This window comes from Acromyrmex echinatior, chromosome 9 (assembly GCF_024713525.1).
Source record: "Acromyrmex echinatior isolate Ae372 chromosome 9, ASM2471352v2, whole genome shotgun sequence".
Taxonomy (NCBI): domain Eukaryota; kingdom Metazoa; phylum Arthropoda; class Insecta; order Hymenoptera; family Formicidae; genus Acromyrmex; species Acromyrmex echinatior.
In genome coordinates, this window is record NC_141860.1 from 91,037 (window position 1) to 113,872 (window position 22,836).

At 34.2% G+C, this 22,836-nt stretch overlaps 2 protein-coding genes across 4 annotated transcripts; one reads left to right on the top strand and one right to left on the bottom strand.

The window, feature by feature from the left end:
* Positions 1-357: 357 nt before the first annotated feature.
* Positions 358-20,353, top strand: LOC147908439 (ATP-binding cassette sub-family C member 4-like). 3 transcript variants are annotated; one of them, XM_087409349.1, is made up of 5 exons: positions 358-2,092; positions 11,927-12,036; positions 12,359-15,192; positions 19,343-19,528; positions 19,666-20,353. In XM_087409349.1, exons 4-5 carry the CDS (start codon positions 19,364-19,366, stop codon positions 19,801-19,803), a joined length of 303 nt encoding a protein of 100 aa, XP_087265475.1. In that variant the 5' UTR covers positions 358-2,092; positions 11,927-12,036; positions 12,359-15,192; positions 19,343-19,363; the 3' UTR covers positions 19,804-20,353. The 3 variants fall into 3 exon arrangements, with proteins under 3 accessions (XP_087265475.1, XP_087265473.1, XP_087265474.1); XM_087409347.1 differs by having other exon boundaries at positions 10,907-15,192; XM_087409348.1 differs by lacking the exons at positions 358-2,092; positions 12,359-15,192 and having other exon boundaries at positions 7,484-12,036.
* A 916-nt stretch (positions 20,354-21,269) lies between these two features.
* On the bottom strand, positions 21,270-21,901 carry LOC147908440 (uncharacterized). Its single transcript, XM_087409406.1, has one exon. It carries the CDS (start codon positions 21,882-21,884, stop codon positions 21,270-21,272), a length of 615 nt encoding a protein of 204 aa, XP_087265532.1. The 5' UTR covers positions 21,885-21,901.
* Positions 21,902-22,836: the final 935 nt, after the last annotated feature.

Genomic DNA, 22,836 nt, shown 5'->3' on the forward strand with positions numbered 1-22,836 from the left:
TTCTCCTTTAATCAAAAATTAATTCTTAAAGCAAGAATAGAAAATCTCAGAAATTATTATATTAGGTGTTGGAATTAATTCGTAGCGTTTTACAAGTGATGGGAAGTACTTTCATTAATGTATTTTTTAATGCTTATGTGAAATAAATAACATTCTTTCATTAAAAAACGCTACGAATTAATTCCAACACCTAATAGAATTTCGAAATATTATGTCAAAGCATCTTAAAAAGCAATAGGAGATCCTCCGGGAAGAGAGACGAACGGGGAAGACACGTCACGTCTGTGGAACTTCGGAGATTTAGAGCACCGACGCTTCTTGCCGGTCGGCGGCGTCGTCGGGTGACCGCTGGCGTTGTTATTATTATTATTATTATTATTGTTGCTCGCCTCATCGGCGTGACTCGAGCAGTAGAACTTCTTATGAGCAATGAAGGTGCTCAGGTAGTTGAAGCTGATGTTACAGGAGCGGCAGTAGCGCGATCCACTCTTGCTGCTGTTCAGACTTTCGTCGGGTGACGGCGAATTCTCGCGCTCTTGTTTTACCTTGCTGGTGAGCGACGGTGGCAATGTCGGCGGAGACGGCAGCAGCGGTGGCGGTTGCGGGCTCTTTCTTATTTCCGTTTTGCCATTCACTTGGATCTCAGCGGGGATCTCCTCTGGCGTCGTAGCGGCTGCAGATTCCGGTGTCGGCAATGTCGCTTCGTCGTCGAGCATGTATGTTATATAATTCTCCTCCTGGGATAAAGAATGTTTCGTAAGAATCTTTCAGTCAAAAATGCATCTTCAAAATATTTCCTAAAAGAAATAATTTAATCTGATCTACTACAAAAAATACTGATCATTACAACATGGAAGCTTGCAGTGACATTGTAATATAATGTTGCAGAGACATTTCATAGATTTTTTTTTAATTACTTCAGCAATGTATTGTAAAAATATTTCAAAAATATTGTGAAAAATAATCTTCCTTGCTTTGGTCGCGAGAAGTACTCGGAACTTAAAGTACTTATAATTTTATGCAATATCTTTACAGATATAGCTTCTTGCTTATTTGGGAAGAATTAATGCAATTTTCCCTGCAAATGGGAAGGTAAAAATTGTTGAACTGATTTATGTCTTATGTCCTTCATTGTTTTCTAAGAAGTAAAAGATTTTTAAGCCTTTCCTTAAAATTAACATTTACGAGAAATCGTAGATATTTCAAAGCAAAGAGTTACATATCAGTGATGTTCTTACAAGTTTTACGAGAACAAATTACGAATCTTACGATTTTGCTTAGAATCTTGATCCATTAGTTTATAGTTTTAAAAACTAATGAGTCAATTTTAAGCAGAATCTAATTAGTTTCTAATTGTAAGTTAATTCAAATCATGCACTTTTGAATCACGTAGAGGAGCTGTAGGAGAGATCTTCAAATCTCAGAAATTAAAAATTTTTTGAGCTACGAATCTTTGAAAAAAGCATTAATTTTTTGATCAAGAAAGAAATAAAATTCCTTTTAGAGTCAAAGACAGAGTTGATAAGAATCAATATTTGATCGAGACAATTAATCAAACAAATAAATCAAATTATAGCGCATACATTTTGACCTTCGGTTTAGGTCCTCTTCAATATAGAAAGAATGTTGGTCGCAGTAACGAATTTTGCAATAAACGCTGCAGCACAGAATTTTGCATAACATTTAACGCACTAAAAGTGGAGATGAAAATAAAGGACTGATTGATTCTCTCATGATTGCGTTATGCAACAGCCAGTGCTTTCTCTCAGAGTTAGACTTGATTCGCCAACAAAGAATAATCAAGAAAGGATCTCTTGACATTGCAGAAGTATAGGACATTTTCTTCGCATCTTATAGCGAGGAGATTAAATCATTAAATCATGTCTAAGGATCGAGGAACAAACGATTTAATTTAACGAAGCAAATCGATAAAACAATTAGAGACGCATAGACTAAACGTACTCTTGAGCCTCTTGAGGAGTCGCGAGAGTGCATATGATGCGTCGGTAAATCATCGAGTGTTCCGTGACCGAAGGCACGCGTGCCGCGAAGCCGCGATGCAAAAGCGTCCGCTCGTTAGAGTAATAAGTAGGTAAGCGGGACATTTATTATACCGCGCTCCAAACCCTTCCTTCCTTCCTTCCTTCTTTCCTTCCTCGCTGCTTCAGTCACGGCCAACATTGACCTCAATGTTACCCATTCGAGTGTTAATAAACGGCAATTCCAAGAAACTGTAGCCAGGCATCACTTTCCTAATCGATCTCAAGTGCATCCAAATGTCGAATTTCATTCCTTTATGAGATCTCTCGGTGTAACAATTCCACAAAGGATTCTTCTCGTAATCGTTTCCTTTTAAGAATATATCGTAAAATGAAATAACTTTAGCCCAGTCAGGATAAATAGACTTTGAGATCCAAAATTATCCTTAATTTTAAGATTCAAATTAGGACATAAGATATCTTAAAGTGTCTTTAACCCTTGATTGTATCAACGGATCATTTGAACCCAAAGAAGAACATAAAAAGTATATGATTTGTATGATTGGTACATGAGATTTAAATCGTAGGTAAAAAAACCTCTTCCTCTATCAATCAGCCTGAGGGAGAAGTTCTTAAATTCTATTTGCTTCAAACAAGACATTTTAGAACTTAGGTGGAGTTTTTGTAATTGCAGTTGAAGGTTAAGATATTTTTAAAAAGTCTTATGTCTCAATTTCGACATGTGCTGTCTGGATCAAAAGAATAGCGTTAATTAAGTATATGGAAAACTAGGTTCCAGTAAAATAAGTTAGTTACATATAACGTAGCTTATAATATAGTGAACAAAAAGATGCTTAGACCAAAGGGTCAATATATTCTGTGAGCACAAGATTTATACTTTTAATACAACATAAACTCAACAATTATCCAATATTGAATCTTTTATTTGTATTAAGAATCTTTATTTTAGACCGCATATGTGAGAAACACAATCAATATTAGAAATTTAAAATGCCTATTACAGTCAAAGCTGGATCTTCACTGCTTTAAATAATTAAATCTTGAATTACTAATATACACTATATATGTACTTGCATATATACCATGTTATAGTCTTTTCGAACTGCGCGCTGAATTGTTTTTCCGGACTATAAATGCAATTAAAATCACTCTAATACTCGTGCAATTAAAATCACTCTAATAATCGTGAATTAAATTGACAAATAATTTTAATAATTTGATGCTACCATCAAGCATCATATTATAAAGATGTTAATATGTTGAAACTACTAATAAATTTATTGCAAAAAATATTACTTCGGCCAAGACTTGAACCGGATCTCTTTTATTTGTCACATTATAAGCTACATTATGAAAAAACCTAATTTATTTCATAGAGATCCAATTTTCCAAGATAATTAGTTCTTTAAGAGATTCTTTGAGTCAAAATTATCCCAAATTTGGGTCGAAATTACCCTATTTTACGATATTCAGGGATATATATGATATATGATGTCCATATCATGGATAGACATATCTAGATATATGTATAGAGTATCTATTGCCCGTATTCATAGTCAGACCTTATATTTAAGGCTTCCTTAAATTTACCTTCAGATGCTCTACGAATTATTTCATTGACTGCTGAGCATCAATCTGCGAATAAAAATCTGCCGAATACCTACTTGGCATAGATATTTATTGAACGTTATCCATCTCACAAAGTAGATAAATGTCAAAAATATCTATTATAGATATTCGCGTGTTATTTAAATATTTACATCATTTAAGTGATCCTATAACTTTATTCGCTAAAGGGATAATGCTATAACAATTCAAGTAGTAGATAAAGTTACTCGAACTACGCAATATGAAATTTCTATGTATATGTGCAATAGACATTTATGTAAACATTTACTAGATATACAGGGTGCGTCACCAAAATCCCGACAAATCGAACAATTCCTTGTCGTGGCAGCCTCAGAGAGCCTCTTTAATGTGTACGATTTGTATCGAAGGCCTCCTCGGCAATTCGACGCATTGTTGGCTCGCTTACACCAACAATCGATGCTAATTTTCGCAACGATTGCCTTGGGTCATCCGAAATCAACGTTTGAGCCCTTTCAACGACTGCAGGGATCCTCGCGGTGCGTTCTTTCGAGTGACTCTTCCTCGCTGGCATACTGGAACCTTCGTTGGACTGTTCTAAAGCCGTATATTTTGCCACAACGTCATAAACAGTGGATCTCGGGTATCCAAAGAACCGAATTATTTCCGTTGCTGAGCGCCCGGCGCGAAGGTCTTCGATGATCACGGCTCTTCGATACTCCGCACTTGGTTTCAACATCGCGGCCATTTTGAGAATATGACTGTTTACTAGAAGCATCAGGCTTTCTTGGACGCCAATAACAATCTCTGGCGGAAGCACAGTATAGCGGAAAATTTGAATTGAAATTTGTCCGGATTTTGGTGACGCACCCTGTACATGTTTATTAAATATTATGATATACAACAAATGAAATTAATGTTTACAATGAAATCTAATAAAATTATAACAAACAGAAAGACAAAGGGCTACGAACCTAAAACAAAATTATATTGAACAGTTAAAAAATAAAATAAAACATGTCATGAATTTAAAATATAAAATTTAATTTAACCGTTAACAAGTAAACAACACAAACGTTTCGATCCCTGTTGGATCATTTTCAATGTGACGCAAAAATAACAATGGAAATATTACATGTATAAGATATATAAAAATTAATTAAAATTCGCTCTCGATCGCAGTATCAAATATAAATCTCGCTCCAAAATAAAATGAAAGTTATACGAAAGTTGTAATCGATAACAATATATTCCTCCGGATTGTATGTAGAATAAGGACGAATATGTTTCTGTTAGAAAGTACAAAATGTAATTATAAATTATCACGGGAATAAAAAATTAAAATAATAAGAGAATAATAAGAGAAATAAAAAAGCCACACAAATAAAAGAGTCGCAAATAAAAAAAAGAAAGGTTGTGCGGGACTGCAACGCGCGTAAAGATTAAAGTGAGAGGACGGCACACGGCTGATATAACGCACCAAAGTGAAAAGAACTCCGTTTCTTTGTAGTTTGACTAAAGATTTACTTCAATTTTTATCACAAATTAAGTACACATAAATATTAAAAATTATCGCAAAATATTCGATACAATCACCTTTTCCGAATTATCTTACTCAGTAAGGAGATTTTCTCGGCGGTTCTCGAAGGAATCTTCCTTAGCGTGTTTACTTGACGGTTTTACTTGGCGGTTTTTCACGGCGGTTTTCTACACATATAACAGCGAGACTGAACACTAAGAGAGAGAAAGAGATCGGCGACGATCGGCGCATATGTTATTGCCTTCGTGGCTTGGGGTCTCCCTCCTCTTTATAAAATCCAATAGAATTTTGCCACAATTGTAATTTTTGCGTGGCATTCGTTGTCTAAGATTGATTTGCGCCTCGGATTCTTTTCTAACGACGTAACAGTCATGTGCGACAGAAAATCCGCGCATGGGATTGATGGCCGCACGTGTTCGTCGGAGCGCTGCGCTCGCGCGCGTGATTGAATTGTTCTCGAACCTTCGATGGCTGTTGCCGTTGTCTGTGTGTGTGTGTATAACAAATTAATTTGAAAAAAAAAACGACAAATTGGTAGCTTTAGCGAGAATTAAGATCGTGCTAGAGATGAATTTACAGACTCATTTCACACTCGTTGCACACGTCCAACAACAATTAATGTTAGTTAAACGAAAGAATTATAACTTTTTTTACGAATTAACGATCTCAAATAAAGGTACAAAACGAGTTGCAAGTAATAAAAATAAAAATAAAAAGGCAAAAAAAAAACAATATAATATTGTAAGTCATGTACATTAGAGTCATTAATGCAGATAGAGAAAGTGTGAAGTACCATCATAGATCATATATATGGATGTCTCAGAGCACCCGTACCACCCTTTTAAAAGGTAGGGATGTGTTTGTACAAAAAAATGGTTCAGACAAAATTTGCAGGATTTCGGGAGATCTATCTGATGGTGACCTTGAATTTGACCTTGAGGTCGACCTTGGGCATAACTCAAGGTCAAAGTACCGTTTTACAAATGTAAACCTTTATTCATGACATCACAAATGAAAATAGCGGAAAATTTTACGTCCGAATACGTTATCAAGCCTAGGTCAAAATTACCCTTAGAGGTCATGTGGAGGTCAAGTTACTTTTAGAGCACCCGTACCAACCTTCTAAAAGATATGGATGTGTTTGTACAAAAAATAGTTCAAACAATACTAGATATTTACATAGCTATGATGTATCCATCTGCTGGTGAATTTGAATTCTACCTTTAGATTCATTTGTAGTCGTACATCGATTTTTAAAGATTCCTAATTATCAAGATCTTGAACAGTCGATGCCGCCTGTGTCAGCGTTACCCAAGATGTACCACGTGGAGGTCACAAGGTCGGACTTACACCTCGTCGGGGTGCTTTTTTAAGGTGGTTCCCCTTGCCGTCACCTTTGTTCGTAGGCATGTGTTCAGTCTAGATTTTCGAAGTGTCCTCCACGTGCATGTATGCAGGCTGTTATTCTTCGTTGAAAATCATCCATCACCCGACGAATTTCGACAGGATCTAGAGACTGAATGGCTTCTCGAATTCTGTTCTTCATGTCTTCTGAAGTCGTAGGTCGTTCGCGGTATACGAGGTCTTTTATTCTTCCCCACAAATAAAAATCCAAAATTGTAAGATCCGGTGATCGTGGTGGCCAGTTATGTGGACCATATTTACCTATCCATTGGCCGCGAAATATGCGGTTCAGTTGTTGACGAGCAATGACAGACGTGTGGGCTGGACATCCATCCTGTTGAAACCACATATTTAGACGTAGTTGAAGTGGAATATCTTCAAGTAAACGTGGGAGTTCGTTTTCGAGTAAATCGACATACAGAAAACGGTTTAGATTTTCTTCAAAGAAAAATGGTCCGACGATATGCGTATCAACAATTCCGCACCAAACATTGACTTTCCAGATATGTTGATGATCGATTTCTCGATACCAATGTGGATTCTCTTGCGCCCAATAACGGAGATTATGTGTGTTCACTTCGCCGTCACTTTTGAAGGTGCACTCATCAGAAAACAAGATACTTCTATGGAAAGTAGGTAATTGTTGAGTAATCCAATTACAGAATATCAGTCTTTGTCTATGATCGTCCAATGTCATGGCCTGGTGAAGTGACATTCGATATGGATGAAATGAATTTTCTCGCAAAATTCTACTGATAGTGCTTCTACTTATTCCACTATCTCTTTCTCGTCTTCTTAAAGAATCGGTAGGATTTGCAAGAGCAGAAGCAATTATATCAGGTGCCCGTACTGCACGAAGCGGACGATGAATTTGCATTCCTTTATTATAATCCGATTGGACGATACCTTTTTGAATTATCCGCCGTTGCAAACGACTGAAAATATTGCGCGAATGCGGTGTACGATCGGGATATTCATTTCGCCACATTCTTTCAGCTTCGCGAAAACTTCCAGCCCTACTCAAAACCGACAACATTAACGCAGCTTCTTCGCTTGAGTAAGACATATCTACCTATAAATGAATAATAATCCCCGAATATTGAAGTACCTAAATACCTACCTACCTAGGTATAAAACGCACCTAAAAAAAACCGACAGTTTATAAAACTCTTAAGCGAGCAAAGGGAGAAAAGCAAAACAAACAAGTAAGTTTAGTTCAGTTCAGTTTAGTTGAGTTCAGTTCAGTTCAGTTTAGTTTAGTTTAGTGTAGTTTAATTCAGTTTAGTCGATTTACTCGAAAACGAACTCCCACGTTTACTTGAAGATATTCCACTTCAACTACGTCTAAATATGTGGTTTCAACAGGATGAATGTCCAGCCCACACGTCTGTTGCTCGTCAACAACTGAACCGCATATTTCGCGGCCAATGGATAGGTAAATATGGTCCACATAACTGGCCACCACGATCACCGGATCTTACAATTTTGGATTTTTATTTGTGGGGAAGAATAAAAGACCTCGTATACCGCGAACGACCTACGACTTCAGAAGACATGAAGAACAGAATTCGAGAAGCCATTCAGTCTCTAGATCCTGTCGAAATTCGTCGGGTGACGGATGATTTTCAACGAAGAATAACAGCCTTCATACATGCACGTGGAGGACACTTCGAAAATCTAGACACATGCGTACGAACAAAGGTGACGGCAAGGGGAACCACCTTAAAAAAGCACCCCGACGAGGTGTAAGTCCGACCTTGTGACCTCCACGTAGTACATCTTGGGTAACGCTGACACAGGCGGCATCGACTGTTCAAGACCTTGATAATTAGGAATCTTTAAAAATCGATTTACACGACTACAAATGAATCTAAAGGTAGAATTCAAATTCACCAGCAGATGGATGCATCATAGCTATGTAAATACCTAGTATTGTTTGAACTATTTTTTGTACAAACACATCCATATCTTTTAGAAGGTTGGTACGGGTGCTCTAAAAGTAACTTGACCTCCACATGACCTCTAAGGGTAATTTTGACCTAGGCTTGATAACATATTCGGACGTAAAATTTTCCGCTATTTTCATTTGTGATGTCATGAATAAGGGTTTACATTTGTAAAACGGTACTTTGACCTTGAGTTATGCCCAAGGTCGACCTCAAGGTCAAATTCAAAGTCACCATCAGATAGATCTCCCAAAATCCTGTAAATTTTGTCGGAACCATTTTTTTGTACAAACACATCCCTATCTTTTAAAAGGGTGGTACGGGTGCTCTGAGACACCCGGTATACATATTAAATTTAGATAAATTGAGAATAAATACCTCTTTTTTGTGTCAAAATGATATGTTATCTATTAGACAATGCAATGAGAATTGAATGTGATCATCTCTCTAAGATGCTAAGAGATAAAGTAAAGTACACATATAAAGACGAGAAGGTTGAAATGATAAATTAAAAAGCAAGGGATATGTTCAATTGTAAATTAGCCTTTTCTATTCCTAATACATTTAAAAGTTTTATAAAAAGAGGAAAAGATAAGCTTGATTTTCTATCCAATCAGAATGTAGTTTATATGATCTCCTGTGACGACTGTGAGGCGAGTTATTGGTCAGACAAAAAGAAAATTGAGTATGAGATTACACGAATATCTCTGATATTAGGAAGAATACTGGTTCTCCTACTGTCATAATTGATCATCGAATTAATTTTAATCATAATTTTAAATGGAACGAGGTGAAAATTTTAGACTGTGAATCTTCGTATAACAAGAGATTGGTGTCTGAAATGATTCACATTAAAAGACAGAAACAAGATCTCAATAAACAAAATGATATCGAATCTTTACCTGAAACTTATTCACAGATCATTCAATCTCTTTCTCCTTCTTAACTGCATCCTATTCATTTCTTCTCTCCCCACTTTCTCTTCCTTCTAATTTATTTTCTCCTTCTTATGTTCCCCTTCCTTTTTAATTTATCATTTCAACCTTCTCGTCTTTATATGTGTACTTTACTTTATCTCTTAGCATCTTAGAGAGATGATCACATTCAATTCTCATTGCATTATCTAATAATATAATATGATAACATATCATTTTGACACAAAAAAGAGGTATTTATTCTCAATTTATCTATAACTAAATTTAATATGTATATATATATGATCTATGACGGTACTTCACACTTTCTCTATCTGCATTAATGACTCTAATGTACATGACTTACAATATTATATTGTTTTTTTTTTACCTTTTTATTTTTATTTTTACTACTTGCGACTCGTTTTGTACCTTTCTTTTTTTTATTTGCGATTGTTTTTTATTCGATTTGTACTTCTCTTATTATTTTTATTTTTTATTCCTGTGGTAATTTATAATTACATTTTGTACTTTCTAACAGAAATGTTCTTATTCTACATACACAATCCGGAGGAATACATTGTTGTCGATTACAACTTTCGTATAACTTTCATTTTATTTTGGAGCTAGATTTATATTTGATACTGCGATCGAGAGCGAATTTTAATTAATTTTTATATATCTTATCCATGTAATATTTCCATTGTTATTTTTGCGTCATATTGAAAATGATCCAACAGGGACCGAAACGTTTGTATTGTTTACTTGTTAACGATCAAATTAAATTTCATATTTTAAATTCATGACATGTTTTATTTTATTTTTTAACTATTCAATATAATTTTGTTATTTTATGATAATTGTTTTAGGTCTCGTAGCCCTTTGTCTTTCTGTTTGTTTTAATTTATTGAGCCTTATTACTTTTAGTTTAATAAAATTATATCTTTTTAAATTAAATTAAATTAAATTATCGTCAAAGAATTAATCTGTCTCACCAAAAAATTTTTAGTTGACTATAATATAAAATGTTAATAACTATTATACAGGTAATTTATTTATCTGTTATGTGTCGTCAAGTTTGTGTTTTTAAATATTGTTTAAAGTAATAATGTTACTAATAAAACGTTATCTATCTAATTATAGCTATTAAATGGCTAAGTTTAAGAACAAGTAAAATTTTATTATACAAATAGGAAAGAAGAGAAAAAAGAAATAAACTATGTGGAAAAATAGCGTGAAATGTAACACGTGCTTGAGAAGAAAAACAACAAACGCATTATGTAGCTATATTTATAGGAACAACGTATAGGACAGTTAATATTTCTCGTATATCACCAGTAATGTTTAAGGTCAATATAAAAGCAGCAATACAGTTACTCATGATTTCAGTAAAGGATTAACTATTGGAAAGCTTGTCTCGAGAAATTGCAGGCAAGAGAAGGAGAACAAACAGTAAAGAAAAAGAGAAAGGAGAAAGAAAATAAGAATGTTTATCGTTTTTGTTTTTTCTGTTAGCTAGAAGTATCAGTTTTTGTGAGATAGTGCGACAATATGGATAAAGGCACGAGCGACATGAAGCCAAACCCCAAAGAGACCGCAAATGTCTTCAGTGTTCTATTCTTCTGGTTCGTCAAGATTCAATATATTGAATAAAAGAAAGGAAAAAAAAGAACAAAATATGCAAGACATTGTTTCTTATAAAAAATCTAAATTTTTGTAAAAAAAAAGAGATTCCGAAAAATTAGAAATTTTTTTTTCTTAGAAAGCGAGATTTCTTTCAAAAAAAAATTTATAAGCAAAATTATATTTCTCCAAAAATGATAAATGAAGAAGACTTTTGCTTGTATTATGTTAACTACTTTTAATCTCAATGTACAATACATTTTACAGTTTACTTTAAGAAAATGAAAAAGCATTTCGCAAATTTTCCTGCTATTCAAAAGAACGACGTGTAACTTACATCGAGTCATCCTCTTATCTATTTTTTTTTATATGTCAGTTTTCTTCATCAGTTTTTTTATATGCCATTTGCAGTAAATAAAAAATTAACTATGTCTTTGTATAACTGAGCCATATTAAGTTATTATTTATTATTAACAAATATGTACGTGCACATATATTCCTCGAATATAAGAGGAAATTTATTAATTTTTTCTTAGACTACAAAAACAACCATGATGTTTCTAATCATTTATTGTTAAAATAAATTTACAATGGAAAATACATCTATAAAGTGTTCGTAAAGTATTTACTTAGCCTTAATTCTCTGAATTATATATAATTATGTTGATGCTAAGAGAAGAAATAATTATTTCGGGATATTTTAATGCACTTACAATTCTAAATTTAGAATAAAAATTTATGTATAATTTATACAAAATATATATTTAAATATATATCTGCAATCTTCGAGTTTGCGTATATTTCTCATTATTAATAAAAAGAAAAGGAAAAAGATAATTTCAGGATAGTCTTTGTACCGTAGTATAAATAAATATACCAATATAAAATCTATATAGATTGTTTTTGATGCAGATAGATGCGAAAACTATTTATGATAAGCTTTAAGCATGATTTGGAGGAATCCGACATTTATCGACCAATCAAGGCAGACGATCTGAAAAATTGACCGATCATCTTGAGAAGTGAATATTGTTCATGTTGATGTCAACAAACATACATAAGTAAATACATATTATAATGACGCTCGTAATAATTAAAGCTCACTTTCGCTATAATGGAATAATAAACGAATCTTAACAATTGTTTTAAAAACACAAGTGCAATATATTATATGCATATAATTTTGATACTTATTCTATTTTGCGGCATCATTATTTTTATATTAGATATATACTTTTTGAACCCTTTAAAATGAGAAATGCAACAAAAAAAGAAAAATTAAGAAATAAAATTAATAACTTAATACTCGCTTTTTTAAACTCTTAATGCATTTTTTTCGTCCAGATACTGTAATCGCGAGCTGGATATACTAAAGAACTTGGAATATATCGTGGGAAAAAATGGGCAGAAGGTGCTGCTGAAAAAGGAGTCTCGTCCAAAATTGTACAAGGCGGTCTATAAAACCTTTTGATTGCCATATTTCATAATCGGAATCTACTCATTTATCCAAGTATATTGATACTTTTAAAAAGAGATACTTACCATATTGATATTAATATTTACGAAATTTAGATTAAATGTGCATATATAGAAAGAAGTGTTGTAAGATATTCCCACTAAGAGAAAGAAATAATAATAGAAAAATTTATTTTGACATTAATCCTTTATTAGATTTAGAGATGCATCAGATATTCAGAAAGAATTGCCAGAAATCAGATATTCAGCAATCTTTTTCTGGTGCATTCCTATATATAATTAGATTTAGTTAATACTTAATGAAGAAGAAAAAAATTGATCTGAATTAATCTGAGATTTCTCTCTCTATCTCTCTCTCTCTCTCTCTCTCTCTCTTTCTCTCTCTCCTTTTCTCTCTCCTTTTTGCTCGCTCTTCTCAGATTTATTAAATTTATAAATTTATTTGGAAAGAGAGAGGAGAATTAAATTTCAACTTTTCCCTTTTAATGTAGCGTAGTACGCGTAATGGTACCTATCTTGCAAAGCTGGATCATCAAATACTTCATTAGTGATCCTAACGCGAAACATAAAACCTCAACAAACGAAGTGATGATCTACATCACCTTCTTGGTCATTATCAATGTTATCGCCATTATGTTGTTACATCACTCAGTCATGCAATCGTTACATGTTGACATGAGAATACGTATCGCCTGCAGTTCTCTATCGGAAGGTAATAATGCGACTTAACTAGTGGATAGAGTGGGAATGTTAAAAAAATAAAGCATTATCGTTACAGTAATTACTTTTTGTTAAAAAAAAATAACTTATTACCGTTATATAAAAATAACTTATCACTAGTTATTCATTATAAAAGGTAACGTATTACTTGAAAAAGTAACGAATAGTTACTTTTCGAGAAATTGTTGATTTTATTGTAATTCCCTCGTACGATATTGATAAAATTAATTTTATTCGGCGCGTTTTTACACATCGACCGAATCTGGCAAAAACAATCGTTGGGAGCTAAACTCAACAATTACTGAATTTAAATTAAATATGGCTTTTAAACATTAATGTCATTATTAAAAATGTATTTTAAGATTCACTTCCAGCACTGAAAAATAGTATACATGTAATGTGAATTACAGATTTTCAATACTGATAGAGATTATTGGAATGCAGTCTAAAACATAAAATATAAAATATTTTTTAAGAAATAAAAATGAGAAAGTAAACATTTTGTAATTGTCATTACAATCCGAAGCGCCACTACGGTCTAAGTATTAAGATGTTGAACTAATATATATATTATTCAAACGAATGAATTAATTTCAGAAATAATAATTACGTGTCGATATGGTTGTCGACATTAACGCAATTAATCTGAAATGTAATAATCCCCCCAAAATTCCCCAAATTAATCTTAAAAAACTGTAATAAACTTATTGCGAAAAAATATTGCCTCGGCCGGGAGTCGAACCCGGATCTCTTGCATTCCGTGCGAGCGTCCTGAGCCTTTAGACTACCGAGACCTTAGCAATAATTTTTCGCAATAACCGATATGTATCGAGAGTAACGCATTATTTCAGCGCGCGTTTATAAACAATAAGATAGTAGTAGTAGTTTCCTATCTTATTGTTTATAAACGCGCGCTGAAATAATGCGTTACTCTCGATACATATCGGTTATTGCGAAAAATTATTGCTAAGGTCTCGGTAGTCTAAAGGCTCAGGACGCTCGCACGGAATGCAAGAGATCCGGGTTCGACTCCCGGCCGAGGCAATATTTTTTCGCAATAAGTTTATTACAGTTTTTTAAGATTAATTTGGGGAATTTTGGGGGGATTATTACATTTCAGATTAATTGCGTTAATGTCGACAACCATATCGACACGTAATTATTATTCCTGAAATTAATTCATTCGTTTGAATAATATATATATTAGTTCAACATCTTAATACTTAGACCGTAGTGGCGCTTCGGATTGTAATGTTATTTAATATAAACGGTCTTGTTTCCTATCTTATTATTTTGTAATTGTATTTTTTGCAACTAATAACCTCTTATTACAGTGTTTGAGATCGTTAATTCGGGAAAAGGTAAGAATTCTTTCGGTTGACCGACAGTGATTGTCGTTGAACGCACGCATAAAGTGAGCTCGTGATTTCATCTCGAGCATGATCTTAATCCTCGTTAAAATCAGCGATTTGGCGTTCTTTGTTCTTTTCAAAACAATTCGGTATACGCAAACAGGCACCGGTAACGGACAATCGAAAGTTCTAGAACAATTCAATTCGCGCACGCGAGCGCCGCGCTCCGACGAATACGTCACGCGCTGTCACCAATCCCACGTACGGATTTTCTGTCGCGCATGACTGTTACGTTGAACGTCGTTAGAAAAGAATCCAAAGCGCCAATCAATTTTGTACACCTAATGCCACGTAATAATTACGATTGTGGCAAAATTTTATTGGATTTCTCCCAAGAAGAACGCTCAGGCCGAAAGCAATAAATGCTTCGATCTCGCCGGTCCTCCCGCTTACTTCTTACTTCTAAAAGTTCTTAGAGTTCTTAGAGTCATAGTCTCGCTACTATATCGCTTCGTAAAACCGCCGTGCTACCGCTTAGTGAAAACCGCTATAAAACGAATCTTTTCGAGAAGTGCCGAGAAAATCGCCAAGATTTTCCATCACCGCGATTTCAACCACAATTTGGAAAAGGTGACCGCAATAATTTTTTTTAATATTCTTTTAATCTAATATTCAATCAATTATATTTTCTGACTTTGTAACTGAGCATATTAAGAAAATTCTTTTGTTAAATTACAAAGAAACGGAGTTCTCTCTACTGTCGTGTATCATATCAACCTTGTGCCGTTCTCTCACTCGAATCTTTCCGCGCGGTGCATCCTCGCACATTTTCTGGTCCTTCGAGCCGGATATGAATCAGCGAGAAATATTGTTAGACAAACGCCGCATCACTTTAAAAATTTCACGTTAGCGCTCTCGCTCTGATTCGCTCTCGCACATACAGATAATATAATGTTAAATTGTAAATATATATTTGTATACTTAGCATTAAAAAAAATTTTAAGTATTTCATTTGTTTGTTATAACAACGACACAACTTGGGTGGTTAGAAATACACTTCTAGAGATATAAAACATCTTTCAACGCCAATCGAAATATAATCTAATCCAACTCATCCAAAAATTAAAGTAACGATAAAAGTAACAGTTAAATCATTATCATTACTGCAAAAATAACCTTATCATTAGCGTTACAGACAGAAAAAAGTAATGACTGTTATCAAAAAACGTAACGAAAAAGTAACAACGTAATAATGCATTACTTCCCAACTCTGTTTGTAAATCCATGCACTTGTCTAATTAAACCTTTCCTAGAAAGAGAAAACAGTTTCTTTCTAGTTGGAAAAAGTTTACTTTGTATTAACTTATTAAGTAATAATTATACACTCCTTTTACGGAATTGTTGAATCAATATGCAATGTTTTATATTTAGGATAACATTGGACTCACATCGATGTGTAATAAAGGATTCAATTTTAAAATTATTTGACGAAGTGATCAATTTTGATGTCCGATTTTAATTATAATTAATTAAGAAATTATTTGAAAAATTTCCTTTAGTGCAAAAAATTTATTTAATGCTTAAAGAAATAGTCGTATTGAGTTTGTTATCTTGCACGTTTATTGTTTATCAGTTGTTTGCAAATGCTTATTACACTGTTCGATAAAAAGTCACTTTTCTTTTTCTCCGAAGTACAATGTACATATCCCGAAAATTTTTTTCTTGGTAAACACAATGCCATTGGCAAAATTTGTGTAATCAGAATTTTGAGTAAATTGAGATGAAATGGGCAAAAAATGACATTTTTTACTATTTTCAATATCTTTTACAGCAAAACAAAATCTTGTTTCTAAATAAAGTTTATCGAGTTTAAAAGTACAATTCAAAAGTTTTCAAATAAATTTTAGGATGTGATCGTATCATTTATTTTTATTAGGTTATAATTGTTTCCGTAGACATAATATCAAAACAACTTTTATTTTATTATAAAAAATTGTATTTGTATAATTGTATTTGTATAGTCATTTGTATATATGAATATTATTGAACACCAAGACTCATTTTGATTAAAAATAATTTGCTTCTCCTTTATAAATGTTTGTGTTAAAACATTTATCAGCTCATTTCACTTAATATTGTTTACTATAAAAAAATGTTAAAATGACAAAAAAATGTTAATTACACAAAATCTTGACAAACTATGCAAATTCTATCAACAACAGTGTGTTACTGCAAACAGCGCAAAAGATCTTTAGAATATGTATTATAATATATTTCAGAAAGTATTTGAATGCTGAACAAAGTTTGTTCTAGAATTTCATATAGAATAATGTGGAATCTAACACATTCAAAATATAAAATAACAAGTTATCATAAAAATAACTAGAATTTTTTTATTTCTATAATCACTTGGAGCATTCGGAGCAAAATTTGTAATGTATATATACATACATATATATATTAAATATTTAATTTTTATATTCAAATATTATTAATGATCTACAAATTCATATTATGCTTTTTATAATATATAATAGCACTATTTTTTTTATTTGTTTTAAATGTAAATTGCAAGGTAAAATGTGAACAGATCAATTATTCGCAAGTAATTTCTCGTCTTTAAACTTCAAACTGTTCTAATCTAAAACTTTTAAAGTTTTAATTTTTATAATAATTTCCAGACATTTGTTTTTAATATTTATATTGTAATATGCAATATTGTTTGTAATTGTAATATTAATTTCAAAATGACAAATGAATGTATCATTACTTTATCCTAATATCTTTCTCATTATAGGCACGACCTTCAACGACTATCAATAACGTTTGCTGGTATAATATCCATCGCGGAATGACGTGTCTTTCGAGTGATCTTATCTCTTTAAAAATATAGCAACTAAAAAAATGTTTGTACATAATTATACTTAAACAGTTATACATGACTAATTTATGTAATTATATGGAATTATTTGTAACGGTTATAAATTGTGTACAACCATTTATGCATAATTATGTATAAAAAATTTTTCAGGCTGCTATATTTTAAAAAAGATACGATCACTCAAAAAACACGTCATTCCGCGATAAATATTATACCAGCAAACGTGTTATTGGTAGACATTGAAGGTCATACCTATATTAAGAAAGATGGCCAAATATTCATTTGTCATATATTTTTGAAATTAATATTACAAATATACAAACAATATTGCATATTACAACATAAATACATAATAAATACAACATAAATTACAAAAACAAATCTTTTGATTATACTACAAAAATTGAATCTTAAAAGATTTTAAATTAGAACAGATCTCCAAACTTTAAAGACAGGAAATTATTTATGAATAATTGACCACACAACATTTTACCTGCAATTATACATTTACAAAAAGCACAGCACTATTATGCCTGATAAAAAGTATAATAATATCAATTTGTAGATTATTAATCATTATAATTTTTAAATGAAAAATTAAATATTAAAAAAATATATATTACAAATTTGCTCTGAAAACTTCAAGTGACTACAAAAACGAAAAAAATTAAGTTAGTTTTATTGACTTGTTATTTTATATTTTGAACGCGTTTTTGATTTTGCAAGAATCATTCTGCAAGAAATTCTAGAACAATAACTTTGTTCAGCAATCAAATACTTTTTGAAATATTATAGTACATATTCCGAAGATTTATATACGGAATATGTCCACATTTAATTTTATAATGAATTATACATAATTATGTAAATTTTTACATAATTTTGTATAGTTTTTATATATGAAATGTGATTACAAATGAAAAAAAATTTTTTACCGGAGACTATAGACAAAAATCTAATATCTTAAGTAAAAAATTTTGCAATATTTACTTGTTACATTGACAAGTAGAAAAAACTTTTTTTATAATTTTTTATAATTTTATAATTAAATCATTTTTTTTATAATTTAATAATAATTAAAAACTTTATATTCTTAAACATTACAAAATCATAGAAACATATTTATGCAAATACCACTATTAATAACATACAAAAAGAGAATAAGCATGTATAGGAAATGCGTGTGACAATATGCATGTGTATAGAAATATGCGCGCGCGTGTGTATCTCACAATCAGAGATATTATAAATGGTTGATTACAAGATGAAATAATTTTAATATATATTAAGCTGCTTTATTCAGTTTTTTTACAATTTTCATAAATAGTTTTGTTTATCTTTTTTTGTAAAAATCAATCAAAGAAAAATTCATGTTGTGTTTGTATGTACCGATGAACGTATGGACGGAGCGAAAGAAAATGAAAAGATCTATTACTCAATTTATAATTATTTTCAACACTGTTGTAGTTATATGATTGAACACAGCAGCCATGAACCAAACCGGTACCGATACAGATCATGAATCTTCTTAGCAATGATGCCATTCGCTTCAATCAATTAACAATGTATCTGAATTACATATGGATCATGCCTTTTATCCTTTATTTTGTGAAAGTATTCGTGTACCGCGGTAATTAAACAGCACATTGATCATACTCTTGAAAAAAGTCTTAAATTTATTAATCTCTTTTGTAGATTCTTGATAAGTATAAATTTTAATAATTGTAGTATAATTCGTAGAAAACCTATTATCGATTATATAAGCTATTTGTATACATTTTACAACTTCGTGAATTAGTTTAGACTATAAAGACGTAGGATCTCTTCTTTTCATTTGTTTCGAATTTGCTCTTAAATAATTTTCTGTTCAAGCTGACCGAACTTTATTTTTATTTGCAGACCGCGATCATAGGAACAATAATGTGGCAAAAAGTCGGTATTTCGAGTTTTGTCGGCATCAGGACATTGTTAATCATCGTTCTCCCAAGACAAGGGACTTTGAGCTTTTTGAATCTCAGAACCATGATTGCGCCACTGACCGACCGAAGAGTGCATCTGATGAGCGAATTCATAGCTGGGATACAAGTATCCTCAAGAAATGATTTAGTTATTTTATTTTTGAACGATATAGAGGCTGAATAAAGATATAATATTAACATCAAGTATCATTTATAAAAAAATTTTATGGAACAAATTTATGAAATAGTAATTCTCTGGTTCAGGTGATGAAGATGTACGCCTGGGAGAAATCATTCAGCCAGATTGTGTCAGAATGTGTAAGTAAGAAAGTTGAAGATCAAGCAAATCAAATTCTTGTCGTATGTGCGCGCCGCATATTTGGCCATCATAGTCTTCACTGAACGATTGACTGTTTACTTCACCGTGATAACGTTCGTCTTAATGGGAAATAATTTGACTATTGCCGATGTGACCTATGAAATGTCGACATATTTTAACATACTTCAACTAGTCGTCGCGTTGTACTTTTCGCAAGGGCTCATACTACTGGGTGAATCAATAATGTCGTTCAATCGATTGGAGGTAAATATTATTAGGTGTACAAATAAGTTTCCGCCATTTGATAAAAGACGGCGCCACTAGCAAGCTATGGTTAAAATTGTCTGATGTAAAACATTATATCGTAAGGTTGGACATCTGTCAACAACATAACCTTGAAATACTAGCGATTTTGTATCAGCATCATATATTTTTTTTGTGCGAAAATGCCGAGTTTTGAGCCGAATAAGCGTCATTTGCGAGAACTTTTGATTTGCGGGATACTTCTTTAATTTGAAGAAATCTGCAGCTGAGGCTCATCGACTTGTAGAAGCATATGGTGAGGCTGCCTTAAGTGAGAGAAGTTGTCGTGAATGGTTTTGTGCGAGAGCGCACCGCGCGGAACGATTCGAGTGAGAGAACGGCACAAGGTTGATATGATGCACGACAGTAAAGAGAACTCCGTTTCTTTTAATTTTAACAAAAGAATTTTCTTTAATATAATCAGTTACAGAGTCAAAGAATATAATTAATTAAAAATTAGATTAACAAAATATCAAATGCGGTCACCTTTTCCAAAATTGTATGTGGAATCGCGGTGATGGAAAATCTCGGCGATTTTCTCGGAACGAGTCGTTTTATCGCGATTTCACTAAGCGGTTAGCGCGGCGATTTAACGAAGCGGTATAGTAGCGAGACTATGATTCTAAGAACTCGAAGAACTTCTAGAAATAAGAACTCTGAGAAGTCTAAGAATTCTAAGCGGTGTAGACGGTATGAGCGGTGTAGACTATTTTAGCAATCTGCGCAATCTGCCTTGAGGACCGGCGAGATCGAGGCATTTATTACTTCCGGTCCGGGCTTTCTTCTTGGGAGAAATCCAATTAAATTTAGCCACAATCGTAATTATCACGTGACATTGGTTGTACAAAATTGATTGGCGCTTTCGATTCTTTTCTAGCGACGTTCAACGTAACAGTCATGCGCGACAGAAAATCCGTACGCGGGATTGGTGACAGCGCGTGACGTATTCGTCGGAGCGCGGCGCTCGCCTCGCGTGCGCGAATCGAATTGTTCTAGAACTTTCGATGTTCCGTTGCCGGTGCCTGTTTGCGTGTACCGAATTGTTTTGAAAAGGCTAAAGAACAATGAATCTCTGACTTTGATGAGGCTTAAAGTCAGGCTCGAGATGAAATCACGAGCTCGCCTTGTGCGTGCGTTCAATAACAATTACTGTCGGTCGACCGAAGGAATTCTTACCTTTTTTTTGAATTACCGATCTCGAACATCCCGCCCGCCTCGTCATCTCCGTGACGACATATGTATAAGGTTACGCATAGAGATTACCAAAAAAACAGTAAACGCGAAAATAAAGCAAGCGATACAATACAATGAATTCGTGGAAGAACTTGAGCCGTAAACGAGAATTATCTGATAAATAACATTGACGAAATGATTCACGAAAGTACACGCGACAATTCAAGTTCTTCTTTACATTTGATGCACTGGCGTGCGAGATAAACGCGTTAGCCTCTTCTGGCAATAAAACTAATTTGACTAGAGGACGAATTAATTCGGATGAGGCGGTTTTGATTGTAACCACTCGCACCACGCCGTCGTTTCCAGGATGCAGCTGCGTGATCCGTGCCAGTGGCCACTTATTTGGCGGTGAGAGCTCGGAACGCAGGATGCATAGCGATCCAAGGCGTGGTGGCAAAGCGTCCTTGGTCCATTTCGGTCTGGTAGCCAGAGTATGTAAATACTCGCGTGACCATCTCTGCCAGAAGTGGTCTCGCATTCTCTGAATAAGTTGCCACCTGGAAAGCAAGTTCTCCTTCTCGTTTGACAAGGATGGCTCAGGAATGGCCAGCAGTGGTGCCCCGATGAGCAGGTGACCTGGTGTTAGAGCCGTGAGGTCGTCGGAGTCGTCTGAGAGGGCCTGCATGGGCCGGCCGGGAGTTTAGGCATGCCTCCACTTGTGCGAGCAGGGTGCTCATTTCCTCGTAGGTGAGCCTGGTTTCGCCGATGGTTCGGCGCAGGTGATACTTAGCCGATTTCACGGCCGCCTCCCAGAGTCCACCAAAATGAGGTGCCGAAGGGGGATTGAAATGCCAACGGATCCCCTCCGATGTAGCCACGTGTGCGATCTTTCGTCCTTCCGCCGAGAAGGCTCGAAGCATCTCGCGAAGTTGCCGTCGGCGCCCAAAAAATTGGTGCCGCAATCCGAATATATGTCCGAGCACAGTCCTCGCGAGATGTGAATCGACGGAGAGCAGCCAGGAAGGCGTCGGTGGTGTATGCTGAAACAGCCTCAAGGTGACGGCCTTGGAGCTAAAGCAAAACAAAAACTGCGATGAAGGCTTTGTGACGGCTGTGGCCCCCGAACCCCTAGAAAAAAGAAAAAAACATTTAATGGGGGGGGGGGTGGGGGGGGGCGTCGTCCAGATTGTGGGAAATGGGCCCCGTCGAGTAAGAATAATACGAGGATAGGCCCACTTGGGGTGAAGGAAAATACTTGACGTAGACACGAAAGGGAGGGAGAGAAAGAGTCAACATCACTCCTATGAAGGGGAGTTAAGTCCGCTTCGGGTCTGCCTTATTCTGGGTTGCTGGCTTCATTTGCGCGCATGAGCAGGGCCCACGAGCGGTGTCGCAGTCAATGTAGTGGCATGGGAATCAACGCACGCGATGAGTCATGTCATCGTGGAGGCTGTCGGTGCGCACCGCTCGGCCTATACCTTGAAAATGGAGATGCACAGACACCGGATGGCGATAAGGCATTCAAGGCGCGCAGGGTAGTGCATGATACTCTCTCGCGTAGGAGCAGTCACAGTCGTATCTGTGTCAGGCTTGCCTGAGGCCATGCGTGAGCGACGGACGGGTACCGATGCTCATGA